At 40.6% G+C, this 24,243-nt stretch overlaps 1 protein-coding gene across 15 annotated transcripts in view; it reads right to left on the bottom strand.

Moving 5' to 3' along the window:
• Positions 1-24,243, bottom strand: part of LOC125935709 (general transcription factor IIH subunit 2) — a 134,295-nt gene that overhangs the window by 82,655 nt on the left and 27,397 nt on the right. For 7 of the 15 annotated variants that reach the window (XR_007461769.1, XM_049649571.1, XM_049649568.1 and 4 more), the window contains exons 13-18: positions 24,083-24,186; positions 22,714-22,816; positions 19,509-19,548; positions 3,045-3,615; positions 2,028-2,127; positions 590-671 (exon numbers count right to left, since the gene is read on the bottom strand). Coding sequence is in view for 14 of the 15 variants with exons in the window: in XM_049649571.1 (XP_049505528.1) it covers positions 590-671; positions 2,028-2,127; positions 3,045-3,615; positions 19,509-19,548; positions 22,714-22,816; positions 24,083-24,186 (1,000 nt within the window). In the remaining variant the exon portion in view is untranslated. The other 8 variants (XM_049649577.1, XM_049649578.1, XM_049649575.1 and 5 more) reach the window with 8 other exon arrangements.

The following is a 24,243-nucleotide window of genomic DNA, read 5'->3' as shown; positions in this document are numbered from 1 at the left end:
AGATGTACTTTGACTAATGAGGCAGTATAAGCTATATGGAGGAAAACGGATTCAGTGAGGTGGTTAGGTGTTAAGCAACCAATCCTGAAACTGCACCCAGATTTCTTTCTGAGCAAACACTCCTCCTCCCTTTCAGGCCATCTTCTTTTCAGGGTTCTCACCTTCTGAGTCCTCTTAGCCAATCCACTCTTTTCTTGTTTAAGCCAATTCAGGAAGTGACCGGACACTAGGGAATCCTTACTAATAGAGTATAAAGTAACCAGCTGGGAGGCAGCAGCTCTGAGGCCAGCTGGGCTGGGGGTACCAGGTGTGAATATCTTATGCAGGCATTCAGGTGGGGGCAGCCATCGGAAGTGGAAGCAGGGTGGGGGTGGGGTGACTCCAGTCAAAGAGGGTAAGACTGGTTGTAGTTCAGCAAGACAATGTGGTTTTCTGCAGTCGACCAGAAGAGAGGTAGGAGAAATGAAAGAAGGGAAGAAGAAACAAATGGAGCCCATGACAAAAAAAGAATGCCACCCCCCCCTTCTAATTCACAAAGTATCAGGTAACCAAAAGCCAACTTGAGAAAATATTTGCTGTTATAAATTACCGTGACACCAACAAATCCCTTGTAGCTTTGGATATACCGTGCAATTTCCTCTGAGGATTTCTTACTTTGAAGAAATTCACATCTGTAATTGGTAAACAATAGTAAACATCTGTCTCTCAAAAGTAAAAATAAACATTAAAAAAAAAAAAAAAAAGAATCCAGCACTTAACCAACTGAGCCACCCAGATGCCCCAACTGTTCTACTTTTGTTTAAAATTTTCAACATCAGGGGCTCCTGGGTGGCTCAGTTGGTTAAGCATCCAATTCTTGGTTTGGGCTCGGGTCATGATCTCATGGTTCATGGGTTCAAGCCCCACATCGGGCTGTGTGCTGATGGCAGGGAGCCTGCTTGGGATTCTGTCTCCCTCTCTCTCTGCCCCTCCCCTGCTCGCTATCTACCTCTCTCTCAAAAATAAATAAACGTTAAAAATTTTCAACATCAAAGTTAAAAAAAGGTTTAAGCAATAAATCCGTATTTGGGAGATGTAAAGTCATGTAGAAAATACTACTCAATATAGCATTAAAGATAATTGAAACATACTTCATTTTCTAAGCAGAGAACTAAACGTTGTAATCAAAACTTTTCAGTTTTTGAAATAAAACATTTGCACGAGGTATATATTCAGCAGTACAGGTAAACATGTGTAGTAAGATTTTAAACATGGTGTTACTTTCCAACTTCCTTTATACACTATTTTACATCATCCCCATGCAAATTATTCTTTATTAATTAAGGCAGATCTGGAACTACTTTGCCAAACAGATAGGATTCTAATAAAACAACCTTTAAGAAGTGGTTTTATAATGGAGCGCTTGGGGAGGCTTAGTTAAGTGTCCAACTCTTGGTTTCGGCTCAGGTCATGATCTGAGGGTTGGTGACTTTGAACGCCATGACAGGCTCTGGGCTGTCAGCACAGAATTTTTGGGATTTCTCTCTTCCTCTCTCTACCCCTCCCCTGCTCACATGCATGACCATGCATGTGCTCTCTCTCGAAGAATAAACATTAAAAAAAGAAGTGATTTTATTTTATTTTTTATTTAATGAGAGAGAGAGTACAAGCAGGGGAGAGGGGCAGAGAGAGAGAGACAGAGACAGAGAGAGAATCTTAAGCAGGCTCCAAGCTCAGTGTGGAGCCCAATGCGGGGCTCCAACACACAACCCAAGGATCATGACCTGAGCTGAAACCAAGAGATGGCAGCTCAACCGACTGAGCCATCCAGGTGCCCCAAAATGATTTTAAATGATACAATTCACATTTTCCACAAAGTAATCAAGCCTTTCTTGAATAAATTCTGAAATGTTCCAATATCGGATAGGAAACGATCAAGACTGAAGACGCTACTCCAGATGACTTGTCTTTTGCCTTACAACAACAACAACAACAACAACAACAACAAAACAAAGATAATTACAGGAAAAATATATTTATCTACTTACTTGGGGAACCACTTGGCATGTTCCTTCCAAGGATCGTCTCCCTCTTCCCAGTTTCCTAAACATCCACCACAGGAAAAACACTGCACGGTGTCCCGTTTACCTACATGTGAAGGACACATTTAGATCGCCCAGCAATGGCTCCATGGAGTAGTGCAGAAGACGAGTTTCCAGGAGCTGACTGCTTGGTGCATGAGCAAAAGGCACTGCAGCATGTCTGTCTGTTCACACCCCCTGCAGGCTGAATCTCTACCCCACACACAGCCCTGCTCCCCTAAGGGAGCAGTTAGGGTACCCTACCCCTCAGCCACAGCCCTACTTCACATACAGAACGGTCAGCTGCTTATGCACCCGCCCCAATTCCTTCCAAGGGCTGGTGTTTTGCTCTTTGAGCTCTCAGGGAAGGAGTCAGGAAGCCAAGAAACACCAGCACTCATAAAGTAAGGTACCATTAGAAGCTGTAACTTGTAGTTCTGCCATGAAGTTTCCGTGGAGACTTAAGCACATTTCTTAAACTCTTTGAGCCTAATAAACTCAACTGTGAGACGTGGGGAAGGGGCAAGTTGTTGGATTAGAATTAAGGCTGAATTTGAACTTAGCATCAAACACATACTCAGTAAATGACTGCTGCTTTCAAAATTGTCATTCACACTTGTCCTAACATTTATGGCATGGCCAGGAGATTTCAAACATAGTGCAGTTTTCTAGAGTGTAATTCTCCCTATACATTAAAGTTAGCCTTAAAATTAAAGCAAACAACTCCCCCCCTCCCAATACTGCAGCCATTAAAAGAATTAAGGAAAGGGGCGCCTGGGTGGCTCAGTCCGTTAAGCATCTGACTTCGGCTCAGGTCATGATCTCACCGTCCATGGGTTTAAACCCCGCGTCAGGCTCTGTGCTGACAGTTTGGAGCCTGGAGCCTGCTTCAGATTCTGTGTCTCCCTCTCTCTCTGACCCTCCCCCGTTCAGCTCTGTCTCTCTCTGTCTCAAAAATAAATAAACGTTAAAAAAAAAAATTACCTGTAAAGACAAAGCCAGCAGCTGAGAGGTCCCTCACGGATACCGCTTGCACGTAAAATGGCCAGTTCTGGAAGGATTCGAGTCTGGCCCTGTCTTCCTGGTACCTTGCTTTGTCGCCTCTCAGCATGTTCTCTGGATTCTTGACTCTTATATCATACTTGCCAACGTTACCAACATCTTTGCCCAAAAGGAACTCACAACGTGGACAAAACTTCTTGTGAAGTTCTATGGGGAGTCTGTGGATGTGGGCACCAAAGAGGATTAAGCTGCAGCAGAAGCACTGAATCCCAGATTTTACACCAGTGAAATAAAACCCGGCTGCTGCCATCTCCTGTGGCGTCCATGAGCTGTAGTGCTCATAGGTCACAAAACTCTTCAACCTTTTTGCTTCACTGCGCATGTGTGAGTTAAAGCCTTTCTGCATTTTTTCTCGTTCCTTCTGAAATCCTTCTTCCATTTCTTTGGCGAACTGAACTGCATCTATGCCTAGAAAAGCAGACAGCTCCGGGAGCAAAGCAAAATCAAACTCGGAAATCCTATCCTCCTGGGCCGCCTCCTGGGCCGCCATTTTCTGAAAAGGAAAGAAAAGCAGGTTGATGAACTTCCACCTGAGCAGCTGCAGGTAAGTCACCACTTAGGTCAAAGGCATAAAGCAGGGGCTCCCATAGCACCATCATATAACAAGCCGCAACATGCCTGCTTGCATTCTCCACACTCTGGGAGCCTCAGGAGTCTTCTGTTAATCCCTGTTAATTTTCTGTTAATCTTCTGTTAATCTTCTGTTAAACCCAACATGAAGTTGGGTGGTTCAGCTCTGCAAGGTGGGTTTATGCACTTCCCACCCACTCCCGCCTTCACCAGGTTCAGCTGATCAAGAACTTGCCAATCTACCCACATTTCTGCAAAAGCTGCAGCTGAGGATCTTGATTAAGAGCAAGCATGCCCTTCATTTGGCAGGATCCAGTGCAAGGAAGAGCTCCTTTGTCATTAGTGCAGGAAATCTGTCTCCGCGGAGGTTATCCAGGAAGGTATATCAGACCAGAAGGTTACCGAGGTTTCAATGGAATCGCCCCTTTGTTTCAATTCTCTTTTGCCCTGTACATTCCCTTTGGTGGCTAGCAGATGAGAGTCACATTATGACCAAAAGAAATATCTCCCCAACTCTCCTTTGCCATCACATCCCTTCCCAGAACGAACAGATCAAACCTTGGTGGACTCGGCTGCCTGAGGCTCTTACTTTCATTTTTGCCAAAGCAGCCCAAACCAGCCAAGAAATGGTTTTCTGGGAGGACTTCCTCTCTGAGTTTGTGCTAATAGCTTAGCTCTTTGCTCTGGTTCAGGATCTACCACCGGTCCCTCCCTGCTCTGCTTTTCCTCCCATCAATAGTTCTCCTACTTGAAATCAAGCCACTGATGCCTCAGCAGCCAGCCTGGCCTCTGTGGCTTGAACTCTTTTCATTCTTTTCTCATACTCCCACTTTTCATTGTTTTTTTTTTTTTTTTTCTCCCAAAGTCTTAGCCATCATTTAAATTTAAAAGAGGAACCACGGGTTTCCAGTATGCCAATCACAGTGCCCCGTCTCCAGCCATCACCCAGGGTTGGCTAACTGAAAAAACTCACAAGACTCTACACAGTATAGTTACATAAGGCTTTAACAACAGTGAAAGATAAGATACAAAAATTAAAATTCATGAGGCGCCTGGGTGGCTCGGTCGGTTAAGCGTCTGACCTCCACTCAGGTCATGATCTTGCGGTTGCTCAGTTCGAGCCCCATGTCGGGCTGGCCGCTGTCAGCCTGTCAGCGCAGTTTGCTTTAGATCCTCTGTCTCCCTCACTCCGTCCCTCCCTCACCTGTGCTCTCCCAAAAAATAAATATTGAAAAACAAAATTAAAAGAGGTCTACACGAGAGAGAGACTCAGACTCCAGGATCAGTACCTAGGGATTTTTCTCTGTTGCACAGGACATTCTTCATTTTAGGTAATGAACCACCTAGATAGCTCTTAGAGAAACCATAATCTCATCTGAGGAGGAGTCTTAGAGACCCCTCTGGTCCTGTGACCAAAACTAGGCTGCGTGACTGGTCCCAAAACCAGAAACAAGCTGACGCCAGCTGCTCCCCCGCCCCCACCCCAGTCTGTTTCAGACCCTAGCACACGACTGACTACATTCATCACCAGTTTGGACATTTCATTCAGGTTTGGCCAACATGCAGCATCTCTGATCCCTATCTCTCCAGGGGTACGGAAGTACAGGATTGCAAGAGACCAGCTGGTCCGCAGTTGTCCTGTACGTAGACAACAAAGTTCACCGGTCAGTTTTGCTGGTCCCCAGGCTGTTTCTGGGCAGAAGAGACCTCCGAAGCCCTCTCCAGCTTTCCTGTTCTTTTACAACAAGAGCTAAGAGAGCCAGGGAGGGTCCTGTGTCGTGCAGCTAGGATTCAAACCCATCTGTGTGACCCTAGTGCCTGTCCTCTGGCCTCCCAAGAGACAAACAGGAATGAGAGAAACATGAGAACTGCGAGGTGAGGTGTGGAAGCAAAGCACCATGGTCAGAGAAGCTCATTTACTTACTGAGAGGCTTGTCCGGAGTCCCACTCAGAAGGAAGGAGAGTGTGTGGCTGAGCCTCTGTGCTAGCCCTTTAATGGGAAGCACTGAGAAAACATTTGAGGAACCAAAACTCAAATTGCACAGTTCACTGGGAAGTTACCAGTGTTCCAGGGTTGTGAGTCAACAGCCATTAGGTCAGAACTCGAAAGGAATAATAAAACCTGCCATGTCCCACAGCAGAAAGTATTTTATTCTAAATAGTTCATGAGTCATGAAAGCTTATGATGCTAATATAAATCTTCTTTCTGGGATGATGGCAGTTTCTACCTTTCTGGTATCTTTGAGGATTTTCTCTTTTATCTTTGGGGTTATAAACATTCTTAGGATAGTGTCTAGGTGTGGGTGCTTTTACATCCATTGCCCTGGGCACCCAGCGGGCTTTTTCATTCTGAACAGGTGGAGCTCCCAACAGCCCTGGGCAATTATCTTTAATTTCCTAACTTCCTACTGTTTTTCTCTTTTCACTCTGCCTGGTGTCCCCATTATTCAGTTGGAAATCTAAGTCTTAACTTTCTTTTCCCTCAAACATTCTCTTACCAGTTTGCTCTACTTCCTGGAGATTTCCTCTCCTATATTCTTTCAGTTCTCCCACAACAATCCTTAGTGTCAGCCATTCTACCTCTATTTCCCCACAGCTCTTTCTTGTGGTGACGGTTCCTTGTTTTCACATCTAATTTTTTTTTTATTTTTTTTTTTAACGTTTATTTATTTTTGAGACAGAGAGAGACAGAGCATGAACGGGGGAGGGGCAGAGAGAGAGGGAGACGCAGAATCCGAAACAGGCTCCAGGCTCTGAGCCGTCAGCCCAGAGCCGGACGCGGGGCTCGAACTCACGTGAGATCATGACCTGAGCCGAAGTCGGACACTTAACCAACTGAGCCACCCAGGCGCCCCTGGAGTCTGCACTTTTAACTGCTATGTTATGCTGCCATAAGGCTAGATTTTCAGGAAAGGCAAACCTAGGTAATCCAGAAAGCTCATTCCCTACCCTTTTTGGTAGTTGAGCAAATTGCTGAGTTAGGGAGGCTTTTGTTACCCACATCATTGGAATGTGAACTCACTGGCTAAGCTCTGATCCAACAAGGTCAGTTTCCCAGCTAAGAAGCAATCATTGTTAACTAGATGACCAGGTATTCACCAGCCCCTCTTCACTTTTCTAATAGCATGTATAATGTTACAGGGACAGTGCTCTTTTGAAGCACTTTCCGTGGTGCATCCCGCTGCAGCTGAACCAACAATTCCTCTTATAGGCAGTCCAGAGGTCGGTGGAATCTGTCCACACCGCTGACCCTTCTGCCTATAAAATTTTCCCCAATCGACCTTACTGTTCATCTATAATGTTGTGTGCGTCTTGCCCAATGCACATTACATTTATTGTAGCACTTTATAGATTTTGTTGCCTCTATGGATTGGATTTTTTTTTTAACTTAAAATTCTATCTTCAAAATATTTATTGGTGATGTACAGGACTCTTTCTGGTCTGTTTTAAAGATATGTATGTAATGGGGCGCCTGCGTGGCTCAGTCTGTTAAGTGTCCAACTTCAACTCAGGTCACGATCTCACAGTTTGTGACCCGCGTCGTACTCTGTGCTGACAGCTCGGAGCCTGGAGCCTGCTGCGGATTCTGTGTCTCCCTCTCTTTCTGCCCCTCCCCTGCTCACACTCTCTCTCTTTCTCTCTCAAAAATAAATATACGTTAAAAAAACTTTTTTTTAAATGTATGAGTGTAAATCCTCTTGTATATTGGAAGGAGATATTTGTATCTTCTCAACATGATGACACTTTGGTCTTTTACAGTCATTTCATTGTCTTGTCACATGGATTATATGCTTCAATATTATGTTGCTTTATTTATTTATTTAAAAAAAATTTTTTAACGTTTATTTATTTTTGAGACAGAGAGAGAGCATGAACAGGGGAGGGTCAGAGAGAGGGAGACACAGAATCTGAAACAGGCTCCAGGCTCTGAGCTGTCAGCACAGAGCCCGACGCGGGGTTCAAACTCACGGACCGTGAGATCATGACCTGAGCTGAAGTCGGACGCCCAACCGACTGAGGCACCCAGGCACCCCAATATTATGTTGCTTTAAAACAGTGATAATAGATATCCTATCTTACTTTTTATAAGATTCTTTTTAAGTTAATTTATTTATTTTGAGAGAGAGAGTGTGAGCAGGGGAAGGACAGAGAGAGAGGGAGAGAGAATCCCAAAGGCTGCTCCACATCGTCAGCCCAGATGCAGGGCTCGAATCCATCAACCGTGAGATCATGACCTGAGCCGAAGTCAAGAGTCCCTCAACTGACTGAGCCACCCAGACACCCCACCCTTATTCTTGACTTCACTAGGAATTCTTCTAAACTTTCACCCTTAAGAATATTTGATGTGGGTGGTGCCTGGGTGGCTCAGTTGGTTGAGCGTCTGACTTCGCCTCACATCATCATCTCGCAGTTAAAGAGTTTGAGCCCCATGTCAGGCTCTGTGCTGACAGCTTAGAGTCTGGAGCCTGCTTTGGATTCTGTGTCTCTCTCCTTCTCTGCCCCTCCCCCGCTCACACTCTGTCTCTCTCTCTCAAAAATGAATAAATGTTAAAAAAAAAAAAAAGAATATTTGATGTGGATTTTTAGTGGATATCCCTTAGTTGAAAGAAGTCCCCATTTACTCCCAGTGACACTGAACTCTGCATAGCCTTAAAAGTCAGTAGAATTAGGGGCGCCTGGGTGGCTCAGTCGGTTATGCGGCCGACTTCGGCTCAGGTCATGATCTCGCGGTCTGTGAGTTCGAGCCCCGCGTCGGGCTCTGTGCTGACAGCTCAGAGCCTGGAGCCTGTTTCAGATTCTGTGTCTCCCTCTCTCTCTGGCCCTCCCCCGTTCATGCTCTCTCTCTGTCTCAAAAATAAATTTAAAAATGTTAAAAAAAAAAAAAAAAGTAAAAAAAAAAAGTAGAATTCTATTATTAGGACCTGTTTTTAAGCTCTGTGCACGTTTACAATATGGTGAGAGGCAGTGCTTTACCTACTTTAGCATTTATCACAGCCACCGGAGGATTTGCTGAGACACAGATGTCTAGGCCCATTCCCAAAGCTGGTGACAGGCCCGAGAATATGCCTGTCTATAGTTCCCAGGTGATGCTCATGCTACTGGTCCAGGCACCACCCTTACAATCATTGATTATAGAGGTCCTTGAAACATCCCTCTTCCTCCAAAGAGTCGATTCTTAATACCTAAAATTGGAACTGAATTATCCCAAGAGAGGCACATCTCACGAAAGTCAGATACCTGAAAATTAAAAGATTATCTGCCCTTACGGTAAGGTAGAGACAGGCCAGTAGGTAAGTGTTATTTAGCCTGTGTGGCTTTTGAAAAATTATTTTAATTCTAGTACAGTTAACATAGCGTTTTATTAGTTTCAGGTGTACAAGTAGCGATTCAACAATTCTATACATCGTATAGGCTGTGCGCTTTTTAAAAATTAGATGTCAACACTTAAAACTTAGGAGAACTCATTATTAGCACTTTCACACTGGCTTCTTCATAGCTCTGCCTCTTAGGCTGGGAGGTCCACCGATCCACAGGGTTAGAGTTTGTGTCCTTTTTTTGGTGTCTACGTCCTAATGCCTACGATCCCATCAGGTAGGCAGCAGGTGTACAAGGTTTATTTAGAGAATTAATAAATCAAGAAGCTGTGTATTATTTCCAGGGCCCTGGCCTGAGGTGTGACTCAAATAGCAATTTAGTCAAGTGAAACAAAGAATTTAAGTCCCATGAAAACCCCAGGAGAGTCCCCAGTCAACCTCATAACTGGAGGCCCCAGAGATTAGAGAACATGGAAAGAATATAATGAACCCTCTATTCTTATAAAACCAGATCCAAAGAGGGTATTAGGACACTCCTAAGACTATTTCCCAAAAGTGTGCCAATGTCTTCTGACTCCTTCTTCCTTGCTAGGTTCCCGGGACTCAAACTTCTCACCCTTTCTCATGAACTCTTGCACCCACTAAAGGCCTTAAGATTCTACCACCCCACTTTCTGTCATCTGGACATACCCTATGTCACCACCATGAAACCATTCCTCTTGTTATGTATTAGCCAATCATTACAGAGATACAGACAGTTGAACACAGATATGGCCGCAAACATGAGGAAGTTACAAACGATTGAGAAATGTTGCAAAATGTTTATGGTTCTTCTTCTGACTGCCATTCGGAGCATCAGTGGCCCTGTTGTCCCCTCACAGTTTCCAACTGTGAGTACAGCATGTATTCAGATATACAGTGGGTCACTTAAACACAGGACCTACAGGCTTTTAATTTACTCATTTCTTCATCTTGCATGGATATAGTTATCCTCAAGGGTATATTGCCATATGGAAAATGTATTGCTTGAACCAATGACCCAAATAAAATTTTATTCCAGTTCCCTTCCAACCTCCAGCTCCATACTTCCTACCTTATTTGATGAACATGACCGCTTTTGCATTATTATTCAGGCCCTCAACTAACAGCTAACATTTAACTACATTACTTTATTTTCATTTGCTTCATTACAGTTTCCCAGGATTCCATAAATTTTATTTTTGAATAATTTGTTTACAGGGCTCAAAAATTTAAACTGTGTAAAAATACTGAAAAATAATTCTCACTCTCTTCCCTGTTTGTCTACTCAGTTCTAGACCCTCACCCCAGATAAGTATTCTTCCAGTGTTTTATTTATTTTAAGTGTTTATTTTGGAGAGAGAGAGAGTGACCACGGGAGGTACAGAGAAGGAGACAGAGGATCTGAAGCAGGCTCCTTGCTGACAGTGGAGAGCCTGATGTGGGGCTCAAATTCATGAACCACGAGATCATGACCCAAGCGGAAGTCAGATACTCGACCAACTGAGCCACCCAGGCACCCCTATTTTTTTTTAAGTGTATTTATTTTGAGAGAGAACGCGTGAGTTGGGGAGGGGCAGAGAGAGAGGGAAAGTGAATCTGTCAGGGCAGAGCCTGATGCAGGGCTTGATCTCAGGAACATGAGATCATGACCTGAGCTGAAGTCCGATGCGTAACCAACTGAGCCACCCAGGTGCCCCTGTGTTTTATTTTTTAAAGGCCCCTTACTGAGATATACTTCACATACCACACGACCTACCCATTCAAAGTGTACAATACATCAGTTTTCAGTAGGTTCACAGAGTTGAACAACTACCACCACACATTTCTAGATTTTTATCACTCCAGAAAGTAGCTCTATGCCCATTAACATTCACTCATTGCCCTAGCTGTTCACAATACTCGTTTACAATCTTTACTTTCCTAAGGTGCAGAGAGATATCTCTTCCTTCATTCTTTTTTTTTTTTTGGCCCAACATGGGGCTTGAATTCACAACCCAGAGATCAAATCTCATGCTCTACCTAATGACCCAGCCAGGCATCTTAACGTATATTGTTTTTTGTTTGTTTTTTTAAGTAATCTCTATGCCCACTGTGGGGCTCCTCATTCTTGATCTCAGTAATAGGAGTCTTCTTTTTTTTTTTTTTGGTTAATCTAGCTAAAGATCTGTCAATTTTGTTGGACCAACTTTAGGTTTGTTGATTTTCTCTATTGTTTTCTAGTATTTCTTTGCACTAACACAAATCATCTGAATTTTCCTTCTTCCTTACATAAATAGGAGGTAGCACACTGTGTACTTTGAGCACCAGTATATTCTGAAGGATGTAACTGAGGGAAAATGGTCCTAAATAAATCTGAGATGTAAGAAGAAATGAAGAGCCATGAAAGTGGTAAATATGTAATTAGATCTTAATAAACGACGACTGATTAAAACAAATATTGTTTTATGAAACGAAGGAAATAATTATATATACAATGACAGTAACATAGAAATGAGGAAGAAGGTAAATGAGGTTTACTGTATTATCTGTGAGGAGCGTAAAGGCCCATATCAACTTTAGATTCTCATGTTATGAATGAGTTATTGTACACAAACTTTTTATTTATTTTTGAAAGCGGGGAGACAGCATGAGGGGGGGAGAGGCAGAGAGAGGGAGAGGGAGAGGGGAGAGAGAATCCCAAGCACTCTGCACTGTCAGCAGAGCCCGACACGGGGCTTGATCTCATGAGCCACGAGATCATGATCTGAGCTGAAATCAAGAGTTGAACACTTAACCGACTGAGCCATCCAGGCGCCCCTGAACACAAACTTCTAATGCCCCTTTACATTCCCATGGCTGCTTCCTTCTTTCTGGGCTCTTGCCTGCCTCCAAACTGAAGTACACCAAGCCTATCTGACCCGAGGTTCCCCCACCTTCCACAGTTAGCTGCAATGCCACACCACTGAGCAGGAGGTTTGGCTTCCTAAGCAGTTGCCGATGGACCAAGTGACAACTCTGTGTGGCAAGCCTTGGCCAACGGGAAATGTGAGATGGAAGAAGTTAGGAAATCACACTGCCCTCCTTCCTCCCTTTGAAGAACTGCTCAGAGGGGCAGTTTGTTCTTATAAACCTCCTGGAGAAGTCACGCACTCTGAGAAGTCACGCACTCTGAGTAAACACTGCACGCTGGGAGACGCCCATGACTCTTCACAGCTCATGACCAAGCCTGGCCACTGTGGGAACACATCACATCAGGACTTTCCATTTTCTTCCCTACCCTCACTTCCCTGAATCTATACCTCCTAATACTTTCATTTTCTGCCTCAAGTTCTACTTTCTAGAGGACTCAAGTTGAACAGTGGTGTGTATTGTAAATTCTAGGATAAATGCTAAAAGAATAAAAACAAGTATACTCTTTCCAAATTAGACAAGGAAAAACATAAAATGGTAAACCGTCAATCCAAAAAAGGACAAGAAAAGAAAAATAAAGATGGAATAGTTTAAACAAATAGCACAAAGTTAGATGGTAAATTTAAACCCAAATATATCAGCAGGCACATTAAGTATAAATGGACTAAATGTTTCAATTAAAAAACAAAGATTGTCAGGCCAAATAAAAGAGAATATGAAGTAAGGGGTGCCTGGGTGGCTCAGCTGGTTAAATGTCTCTCTTGGGCTCAGGTCATGATCTCATGGTTCATGGTTTAGAGTTCTACATCGGGCTCTGTGCAAACAGCATGGAGCCTGGAGCCTGCATCGGATTCTGTGTCTCCCTCGCTCCTTGCCCCTCCCCCACTCACACTCTGTCTCTCAAAAATAAATAAACATTTAAAACATTTAAAAAATATATGAAGTAAATCGTAGGCATTTAAAAGTATTTAAAATGAATCTAATTTTCATAACGAATGCTATGTATTAAAAAGTTTTCTCATTAATTCAATAAAAGAACTGAGAAATCCATACCATTCAGAAAGATCTCTAATGTAAAATAATTTCCTTCAATATCATAGTATACTGTGAAGTTCCAACACGGAAAGTAAAGACCGGAACTAAGTCTTAGATCACCATTTCTATTTCTGTAATCTTTTTAAATTTTTTATTTATTTATTATTATTATTATTATTTGAGAGAGAGTGTGCATGAGCAGGGGAAAAGGCAAAGAGGGAGTGAGAGAGAATTTTAAGAGAATTATAAGCCCCCAACTCGGGGCTCGATCCCATAACCCCAGGATCATGACCTGAGCCGAAATCAAGAGTCAGATGCTTAACCAACTGAGCCACCCAGTTGGCGCCCCTATTTCTGTCATCTCCAACAAGCCAATATCTTCTCTATAATTGTGACAGAAATTCCTCCTTAAGCCTAACTAAAATATTCACCTTACTCTTACCAAGTATGCACAGGAAATGCAACCATGTAGAGAGATAAAGCAGATAAAAAAAAGATGACACTGAATATTCCTTTTATATAAGGTAGCGAGGGTGTATCTCTAATATATGTCTAGTAACTTTTCGAGATTCATGGCCTTTCTTCTAAGTCAGGTGAGGGGGATACAATACTGTGATCATGTTAAGGAATCTCCTATAAGCTACTGATAACCTCTGTTGACAGAACAGAAGGAAGACAGCAGTTTACCTATAGCTGAAATCTATTTCTGCATAAAGAACAATTTGGGGAGAGGCTCAGAGAGTAATAAGACTCATGGGAGAAAGATCTATTACTTTCATCTGGTCACATTATGTCTTCGTGAGTGTTTGTGCACACTATTCAAAATGCATATTCCTGGGCTCAGTTCAAGATATTTTTTAGGTTTTGAAGTTTTATTTATTTGGCGGGGGGGGGGGGGGGGGGGCAGAGAGAGAGAGGGAGAGAATCCCAAGCAGGCTCTGTACTGTCAGCGCAGACCAACACAGGCCTCAGTCCCCCGAATCATGAGATCATGACCTGGGCCAAAACAAGAGTTGAATGCCTAACCAACTGAGCCATGTGGGTGCCCCAAGATTTATTGAATAGACTCTCTGAGGTAGGATTATATCATCTTTACTGATAATGTTTTTCACTAAGAATTGCTTTTATAAAATCATAAATATCATAGTGACACTCAATCTAGAGTAAAGTTTGTAGATTTAAAATAAACATACCTTTGCTATGGAAACCTTAATAATTCTCAACAGGGTATACCATGAAGACTTCTCCCTATAATGGTACATCTATACTGAACCTGAAATACAGACCTCTTCATGCATTCTCACCTAAGTTTTTCCAGTAAAAACACTGGGAAAGTTAAAGGGGATTTTGTTGAATAATCCCTGGGTATGAACCTGAATGAGGCTAACAGGAATAGACACAACTTTGGCTTCATTAGCCTGAACAAAAAGGTAAACCAGTTTCATATCCAACAAAATGGTGGTATTAGATATACTCCATTAGGTAAAATACTTTACCAACTATAAAAAGGATGCAGTAGGCTTACCTTATGAAAGTGAAGGAAGACCTTTTCTTTCCCTGCATGTGAATGTCCCCTTTAGTTAAGCTTTCTGGCTGTGTTATCACAGTAACTGATGAAGGTAGGAATGTCAACTGTTTCTAGGCAACTTTCTGGTGACATAAAGGACTCCTGGCTACTAAACTGTATCTGGACTGAATGCACTATAAATCATCGGATGGGAACCTCAAGCTTTGGGCTCCTCTGAGTGTGGTATCTCTTAAGCCTGATATGTCCCTTGTGGGGACCCTGGAAGTTGTACTTAGAGATAGTGGCTCCTTGAGGCCTGTGAAGGATCTCATCACCTTGCACCTAAACTGTTTTGGGTGAACCTCTCGTGCTAAGAAGGACTGCTGGACATTGTCCTACTGGCAGCCCGCTGTTCCCATTTATTATCTCTTTTGAGTATACTGGTGCTTCATGTGGCCACGGTAATCTTTTAAGTTTGAATGTTTAAACTTAAAAAGACCCCTTTTGGGGCGTCTGGGTGGCTCAGTCGGTTGAGCGTCCGACTTCGGCTCAGGTCATGATCTCGCGGCCTATGAGTTCGAGCCCCACATCGGGCTCTGTGCTGACAGCTCAGAGCCTGGAGCCTGCTTCCGATTCTGTGTCTCCCTCTCTCTCTACCCCTTCCCCACTCATGCTCTGTCTTTCTCTCTGTAAAAAATAAATAAACATTAAAAAAAATAATAATTTTAGATGCATGAATTCTGTAATTATATTCTAATTGTTTAATTAAGCCTAAAGAAACCCCTCAGGTGGGTGTAGCCATAATAATTTCCTAACTACTGCTTAATTTTCTTTTTTAATTTTTTTTAACATTTATTGATTTCTGAGAGACAGAATGTGAGAGGGGGAGGGGCAGAGAGAGGAGACACAGAATCCGAAGCAGGCTCCAGGCTCCAAGCTGTCAGCACAGAGCCTGATGCAAGGCCTGAACCCATGAACTGCGAGATCGTGACCTGAGTCGAAGCTGGACACTTAATCAACTGAGCCACCTAAGCGCCCCTAACTACTGCTTCATGTGAGACGAATCTCAGTGAATTCACACTTATACTTTTCTTTTTACACTAAAATTGAATAAAAATAAACTACAGATTCTTCATTTACTTTAATTATAAGGCAGTAAAACTGTCATATCAATTTAATAATTGTAAATAACTTAAATACAATAATGTATAATGACTGAAAACATTGTTAACTCAAAATAATAGAAAACAAAATTGAGTAAAGTACTATTGAAATCTGGGCATTTCTATGACAAGACATAAATTTTAAAATGTAATAAAATCCTACATTTTATTTTTTACAAGTTTATTTTATCTTTTAGTAATCCAACATGGGGCTCGGACTCAGAACCTTGAGATCAAGAGTCTCATTCTCTTCCAACGGAACTAGCCAGGTGCTCCAATCCCTTATTTTTTCAGCAAAACCTTCTTAAATCATATTTTCCTTTCAAACTGGTCTTCATATTTTAACTGGAACTTCTTTTAAAGGATCATTTCATTTACAGTTGCAGATGTCCTTTTAACACATACAATGTGCACTATATGCTGGAATCAAATCCCTGAAGAAGTTGGAATCTTATGAATACAGCCAGGACAGCAGTGGAGAGAATCGTGAACAAAAACATCACAGTCCACACAGAAAACATTTTGGCACACAGCACAAACATAGACCTGCAGTGAAAAGAAGAAAAGAGATTTTAAAAAATAGTTTCCCAGAGTTAAGTGCAGCATAGCTAGAAGACATTCACACTGCTTTGCTCTTCCATTATCAATTTGCAATTATCCTTATCAATTTGCCCCGCCCACCTACCTATTATTTCCACTGTACTATTTATTCTCAAATCTCAGATGGTTATTTTTCCAAAAAAACCCTATTCCTTAGAAATCAGAAAATTACTTTGTTTTGACTCATTACAGTCTGTTGTATTGTAAGACACTGTCAATTGCTTCATTTTATGTAAATGTCTGGGGAAGACACATGAACTTGAAAGCAGTGCTGGTTTCAAAGGCTTAGAGTGGTCATTTCTCTGATGCGAATAAAAAGAAAAGCATGGGAGCACCTGGTGGCTCAGTCGGTTAAGTGTCCGACTCTTGATTTCAGCTCAGGTCATGATGATCTCACGGATTAAACACCCAGGGCTCTGGGCTGTCATGGCACAGACTGCTTGGGATTCTCTCTCTCCCTCTCTCCCTCAAAATAAATAAACTTAAAAAAAATCTTAAAAAAAAATAAAAAGAAAAGCACAAAATTGTAACACAGATTTAGTTATTGCTAGGGAATGACCTCACAACTGCACAAATTATATTCCCCTTTTACTTAACTATTGAACTACTTAATATGGGAAAAGACACCAATAAGATAAAATTTAAAAATCTATAATTCTATCAGTATTACATATAGGGATACTTGTGCCATGGAGTAAAATTGCCAAGGCAGCACCATACACAGATAAAAAAATTACTAAATCTCAAAAAGTATACAAGTAAAGATGTGTTCTTAAAAACAGTCAAATGATGGCACAAAAACAGATGCTAAGATCAATGGAACAGAAGAGAGAACCTGGAAATGGCCCCACAAACGTATGGCCAACTAATCTTTGACAAAGCAGGAAATATCCTATGAATAAAAACAGTCTCTTCAGCAAGTGATGCTGGGAAAACTGGACAGCGACATGCAGAAAAATGAACCTGGACCACTTTCTTACACCACAGACAAAAATAAACTCAAAATGGATGAAAGACCTAAATGGAAGACAGGGAGCCATCAAAATCCTTGAGAAGAAAGCAGGCAAAAACCTCTTTGATCTTGGCCACAGCAACTACTTACTCAACACGTCTCTGGAGGCAAGGGAAATCAAAGGAGAAATGAACTATTGGGACCTCATGAAAATAAAAAGCTTCTGCACAGTGAAGGAAACAATCAGCAAAACTAAAAAGCAACCAACAGAATGGGAGAAGATATATGCAAACAACATAGCGGATAAAGGCTTAGTATCCAAAATCCATAAAGAACTTATCAAACTCAACACCCAAAAAACAAATAATCTGGTGAAGAAATGGGCAAAAGACATGAACAGACACTTGTCCAAAGAAGACCTCCAGATGGCCAACTGACACATGAAAAAATGCTCCCTCCACATCACTCATCATCAGGGAAATACAAATCAAAACCACAATGAGATACCACCTCACACATGTCAGAATGGCTAACATTAACAACTCAGGCAACAACAGATGTTGTCAAGGATGTGGAGAAAGAGGATCTCTTCTGTATTGTTGGTGGGAATGCAAGCTGGTGCAGCCCCTCTGGAAAACAGTATGGAGGTTCCTCAAAAAACTAAAAATAGAACTACCCTATGACCCAGCAATTGTACTACTAGGTATTTATCCAAGGGATACAGATGTGCTGTTTTGAAGGGACACATGCACCCCAATGTTTATAGCAGCACTATCAATAATAGCCAAAGTATGGAAAGAGCCCAAATGTCCATCGACAGATGAATGGATAAAGAAGATGTGGTGTGTGTGTGTGTGTGTGTATATACATATATATATATATATATATATATATATATATATATATATATGATTACTCAGCAATCAAAAAGAAGGAAATCTTGCCATTTGCAACTACATGGATGGAACTAGAGAGTAATAGGCTAAGTGAAATTAGTTAGAGGAAGACAAATATCAATATGACTACACTCATATGAGGATGTTATGATACAGCACAGATGAACATAAGGGAAGGGAAACAAAAATAACATAAAAACAGGGAGGGGGACAAAACAGAAGAGACTCATAAATATGGAGAACAAACTGAGGGTTGCTGGAGGGGTTATGGGAGGGGGGATGGGCTAAATGGGTAAGGGGCATTAAGGAAGCTACTCCTGAAATTAGTGTTGCACTATATGCTAACTTAGATATAAATTAAAAAAAAAAAAATTAAAAAAAAAAAAAGCACATTTAACAGCATAGTCTAAGTTCAGACCTTCAGAAGGACAGTCTGGTAGCATATATTAAAATGTCAAATATGAATGCTGAATATGAATACCCTTTGACCTAACAATTTCTGTTCTGAGTCCCCAGAGAAACCACTGTGTATATGCAGAAAGAAATATGTACCAGATGTTCCCTGCATCATAGCTTGTAGCAAAAAAACTGTAAGAATCAAACCCACTCCCCGTCCAAAAAAAAGTCAAAAGATTCAATGGTGGTTATAATGAGGATGAAGCTACCAATGTCAGAGGCACGCAAAAGTTAATAAAATTGTTTTATCAAATATGAGAGTAAAACAAGCAAGCAATCCTGCCAACTAATATTTTATATAGTGTATAATATATATATATATTATATATATAATATATAATATTTTATATAGTGTATAATATACACGTACAGTTTTAAATATGGACACATTACCAATAAAAATAAAACTACACACTGATCTTATCTGCATCTTTACATCAGTGTATACATTCAAATTGCACCCTTCAAAATTTTTGAAAATATTTTCTAATTGGCACAATCGGGGAACAACCTCTGGTCTGAAACCACCTTAAATGGTAACTTCAAAGTACACTGTGACAGAGCCTAAAGCACGGTATGGAGAAAAAACTTTTAATACTTTCCATCTAAATGCATTTTAGCTTGCAAACTAAAGACAGTTTAAAGTACTAAAATATTATTACAGGAAAATTAGAATGGAGAATTATAAAAAAAAACCTAATTTTTAAAAATTTTATTTATTTTTGGGAGAGAGAGAAAGAGAGCATGATTCACGAACTGGTGAAATCATGATCTGAGCTGAAATCAGATGCTCAACCAAGTGAGCCACCTAGGTGCCCCTATTTAAACTAATTTACTTCCATTTACCCTCTACCTACTGTTATCCCTTCTGAGGGATAACCTGATAAGAGCCTGGTTTTTAATAATATATTGTAAACTTCTAATGCTATTTCCTCAGTATTTCTTAGACAATACTTAGCATTTAGAAAGCACATGAACTTACGTGCTGGTCTTTTAACTCCCCCTGACATCCATAACAAAATCTGAAAAAGAAAGTTTAAGAATTATTTGTTAGGAACTCACTTGTTAATACAGTTCGGCAAAATCTCAGTAACAAGAATCCTGTAATTAATAAGTAATTATCTTTACATATGACTTTTGTGAGAAAGACAGAATCAAGAATACCAATAATTTAAGAAAATTCTATAGTCCCAAGGTCATCTCACAAAGCAAAATTCTACCTTAAAAAATTTTTAATTTTTCAGATAAAGACAGGTATCATGTTTTCACTCATAGGAGGTAGTTGAGAAACTTAACAGAAGACCATGGGAGAAGGGAAAGAAAAAAATATATATCTATATAGTTACAGAGAGGGAGGCAAACCATAAGAGACTTTTAAAGAGAACAAATGGAGGGTGGAAGGGAGTGGGGGATGGGGAATGGGTGATGGGTACTGAGGAGGGCACGTGTTGGGAGGAAGCACTGGCTGTGGCATGGAAGTGATGAACCGCAGGAATCTACAACCGAAGCCAAGAGCACACCATATACACTCTATGTTAGGTAGCTTGAAAAAATACATATGTACTTCATTATATTTTATACAATTATATACATAATTATATATAAACTGGAAAAAAAAATTGAATCACTATGATGTGCACCTGAAAATAACAGGATCTATGTCAATTATACGTCAATAAAAAATTGTTTTGGCTAAAAAATAAAAAATAAATTAAAGTCGTAAGAAATTTTTAATTTTATTTTCATCAAAGTTAAATACGAACACACCTTTCCTACTGGGATTCTGCCAGGGAATTAAGCCCTACAGAAAATAATCTGAGTGACTATTTTGCAACTCTCCTGAAGACAGCAGACAGCTGGTACAATTCTAGGTGGACAGAAGAGAAATTAATTTATATGTGGATGCCTAAGTGCTTAATTTTCAAGGAATGGTTTAAAGAGTTACAAGATCCCAAAACGGGGGCACCTGGGTGGCTCTGGCATCTGATTCTTGATTTAGACTCACGACCTCAGGGTTTGTGAGTTCCAGCCCTGTGCTGGGCACCATGCTCATAGCATGGAGCCTGCTTGGGCTTCTCTTTACCTCTCTCCCTCTGACTCTCTCTCTCTCTCTCTCTCTCAAAATAAATAAATAGACTTAAAAAAAAAAAAAGAAAAAGTTCTGGGCACCTGGGTGACTCAGTCAGTTAAGCAACTGACTTTGGCTCAGGTTATGATCTCGTGGTTCCCGAATTTCAAGCCCAGTGTTGGGCTCTGTGCTGACAGTGCAGAACCTGCTTGGTATTCTCTCTCTCTGTGCCTCTCTCTCTCTCTCTCTCTCTCAAAATAAATAAATGAACTTAAAAAAAAAAAAGAAAAAAAAAACCTGACTACAAAAAAATAGAGGCCCTCTCCCCATCCACCCCCACTTCATTTCCAGTTCCCCACTTGCAAAACTTTTAACTGTTTGATAGTTACCTACGCTTACAGTGAGATCTCGTTTTTTTCTGGCATTGGCTATAGACCTCCTACTATGGAAGATGAGAATTTAATTCTCTTTCAACCTTCTTGAACCAACAGCATGTATACACACAACAAATTCTCAATTCTTTCTATGTAAGGACATAATTTTGAATAGAACAATATTAAATGTTTGGTTTTATTATGACTACATAAACATATTCAGCTGAGTCATGTAATAAAACTCTTCTTTTCTTCAAAATATTTCTTGGGGCACTTCGATGGCTCAGTTGGTTAAGCCTCTGACTTTGGCTCAGGTCATGATCTGGTGGTTCATGGGTTTGAGCCCCACGTTGGGCTCTGTGCTCACAGCTCAGAGCCTGGAGCCTGCTTTGGAGTCTCTTTCTCCCTCTCTCTCTGCTCCCCTCCGCCCTTGCTCGTGCTCTGTCTCTCAGAAATAAACATTTAGACAATAATAATAAAGTACATTAAAAAAATATTTTCTCACTGGAGGCATCAGGGTGGCTCAGTTGGTTAAGCATCTGACTCCTCTTGATTTCAGCTCAGGTCGTGACCTCACGGTTTGTGAGATAGACCCCTGCATGGGACTCTGAGAGCAGATTCTCTCCCTCTCCCTCAAAATAACTAAATAAACTTAAAAAAATATTTTTTTTCCTGGAGTTAATAACTATATTGTGGTCCACAACCTTAGTTTTCTATGTAATTATCACCAACTCAGCCCCAACCTTTCCCTGAGAAGTCTCAAAGCCTTCTCTATGTTCGCCTCCATCAGGAATTCATCCTCCAGGTGACATCTCTCCTGGCTGGAGCATTCAGACCTTCTCCAAATTGGATTATTTATTCTCCATATCTGATACACAAGTGTCATTCTGTAATCTCCCCTTAGCATCATCCTAGGGCTTTCTTTAGATAAATATTCCTAGGGCTTTCTTTAGATAAATATTCCTATTCTCTTCTGGTTATTCTCTTTCTCAGTTCCTTTGAACCATCTCTTCCACAGCTTCCCCAGAAAGTCTTGTTTTGCGGCCTTACAAGTCTGAAAACGTCTTTATTCTACCTACATTTACTTGATAGGTTTGCCAGGTATGTAATTTAGGTTGGTAACAATTGTCACTCCAAATTTTGATGGAAATTGCTCCCTGGCAGCATCCAGTATTGCTGAAAAGCAAAATAATTTTAATTCCAGATTATGTAACCTAACTTTCCCTCTCCAGAAATGCTTACAGTTAGTATTTTGCTGCATATTCTAAAATTTCACAGCAATAAATTTTAGTGTGGGTCTATATTTCCTAACTATGTTAGGCACTTGGCAATCCATTTCAATCCACCAAGTTCTGTCCTTCAAAAGTAGAAAGTATCCTTTAGGAAAGAAATAGCTAAAGAACATTAGACCACAGTATTAGACCTTCTGGATAAATCCTTTGGTTTTACACCACAGAAACTGGCTAAGGCTACAAATCAGGGCTCTTTTGTTGTTTTGGAGAGCTGATGTATCAGCATACGACTACACTTACTATATATCGATGGGTTTAGGAAAATTAATTTCTGGAAATCCAGATCTCTCTAATAATGAGTCATTTCAGTCATAACGAAGGCATTCTACCATCTTATTCTCTGTATCAGAAGTAATCTTGCCCAAATTAATATGACTATCTTTTTATATGTAGTGACAATGCATTCAAACATTACCACGTATAGTAGATACAAATTAATCAAAACTCATATACCTTTCTCCATTATGTTCTTCTAGAGGAATCTCTTGAAAAGCATCCAAAGGAAATAAATGATGATAAGACCGTGCCAAATGGGGAGCAGACACCAAAGTAAGACCTAACAAATAAAACACAGAGTCATATTTAATAGCCCAAACCTCATTAAGACAATGGCTGAGGGGCACCTGGGTGGCTTAGTCGGTTAAGCATCCAGCTTCAGCTCAGGTCATGATCTCCCAGTCTGTGAGTTTGGGCCCCGTGTCAGGCTCTGTGCTGACATCTCAGAGCTAGAAGCCTGTTTCAGACCCTGTGTCTCCCTCTCTCTCTCTGCTCCTCCCCCATTCACGCTCTGTCTCTCTCTCAAAAATGAATAAATGTTAAAAAAAAAAAAAAAACAACAGACAACGGCTAAAATGTGAAATGATAGGCTAAATATTTTCAAGGTTTTTTTTTTTTTTTTTAGGACTGCTGGTATTCATTTCTTTATTTACATGTCTCTTAAAAAGGAGATTCCAGGATGGAGTCTTACTTCTGTCACTAATTGTGTGGACCTCTCTTGGCCATTAGCCAACTTATAAATGAAACAAAATGCTACAATTCTATTACTTTTAATTCCTCATTCTCCATATATATATATATACACATATATATACACATATATATACACACACATATATATACACACATATATATATACACACATATATATACACATATATATATATAATATATACACACATATATATACACATATATATATATACACACACATATATATACACATATATATACACACACACATATATATACACACACATACACACACACATACACACACACACACACACACACACACATATATATTTTATGAAAGTAAGAGCTGCGGGGCGCCTGGGTGGCTCAGTCGGTTGAGCATCGGACTTCAGCTCAGGTCATGATCTCACAGTCCATGAGTTTGAGCCCCACATTGGGCTCTGTGCTGACAGCCTGGAGCCTGCTTCAGATTCTGTGTCTCCCTCTCTCTCTGCCCCTCCCCGACTCACGCTATGTCTCTCTCTTTCTCTCAGTCAAAAATAAATAAACATTAAAAAAAATTTTTTTTTAGTTTAAAAAGAAAGTAAGAGCTGCAAAAACGTCTACCAGATCTACTGCAATACCTTTAAAGAACATACTCATTTCAGAAAGAGAATCAGAAAACTGTTCTAGAATGCCATGGTTATTCTTAGAAATGAAGTACTGAGCATTCAATTAAAAGATATACTCTTCTCACAGATTAAATACAGAAACATAGGCAGAGCTTAATACTAACATTTACTTTAATAGCAATATATGTAAGAAGCTATTAAAGATTAATTTACTGGATAAAGGATAGTTCGTTTCTTACCACAGATTTTACATTCAACTGGAAGTTCACAGTACTTTGCTCGACACTGTGGGCAGAAATACCCTCCTAATGTAAGTCCTGGCTCAGTGTTGCTATCCAAGTGCCTGTGGGAGGAAACATTACTTTTAAAATGATATATGACAATGTGAATGGTTACAGCA

This window comes from Panthera uncia (genome assembly GCF_023721935.1).
Source record: "Panthera uncia isolate 11264 chromosome A1 unlocalized genomic scaffold, Puncia_PCG_1.0 HiC_scaffold_17, whole genome shotgun sequence".
Lineage (NCBI taxonomy): Eukaryota > Metazoa > Chordata > Mammalia > Carnivora > Felidae > Panthera > Panthera uncia.
This window is presented reverse-complemented; position numbering and strand designations above follow the sequence as displayed.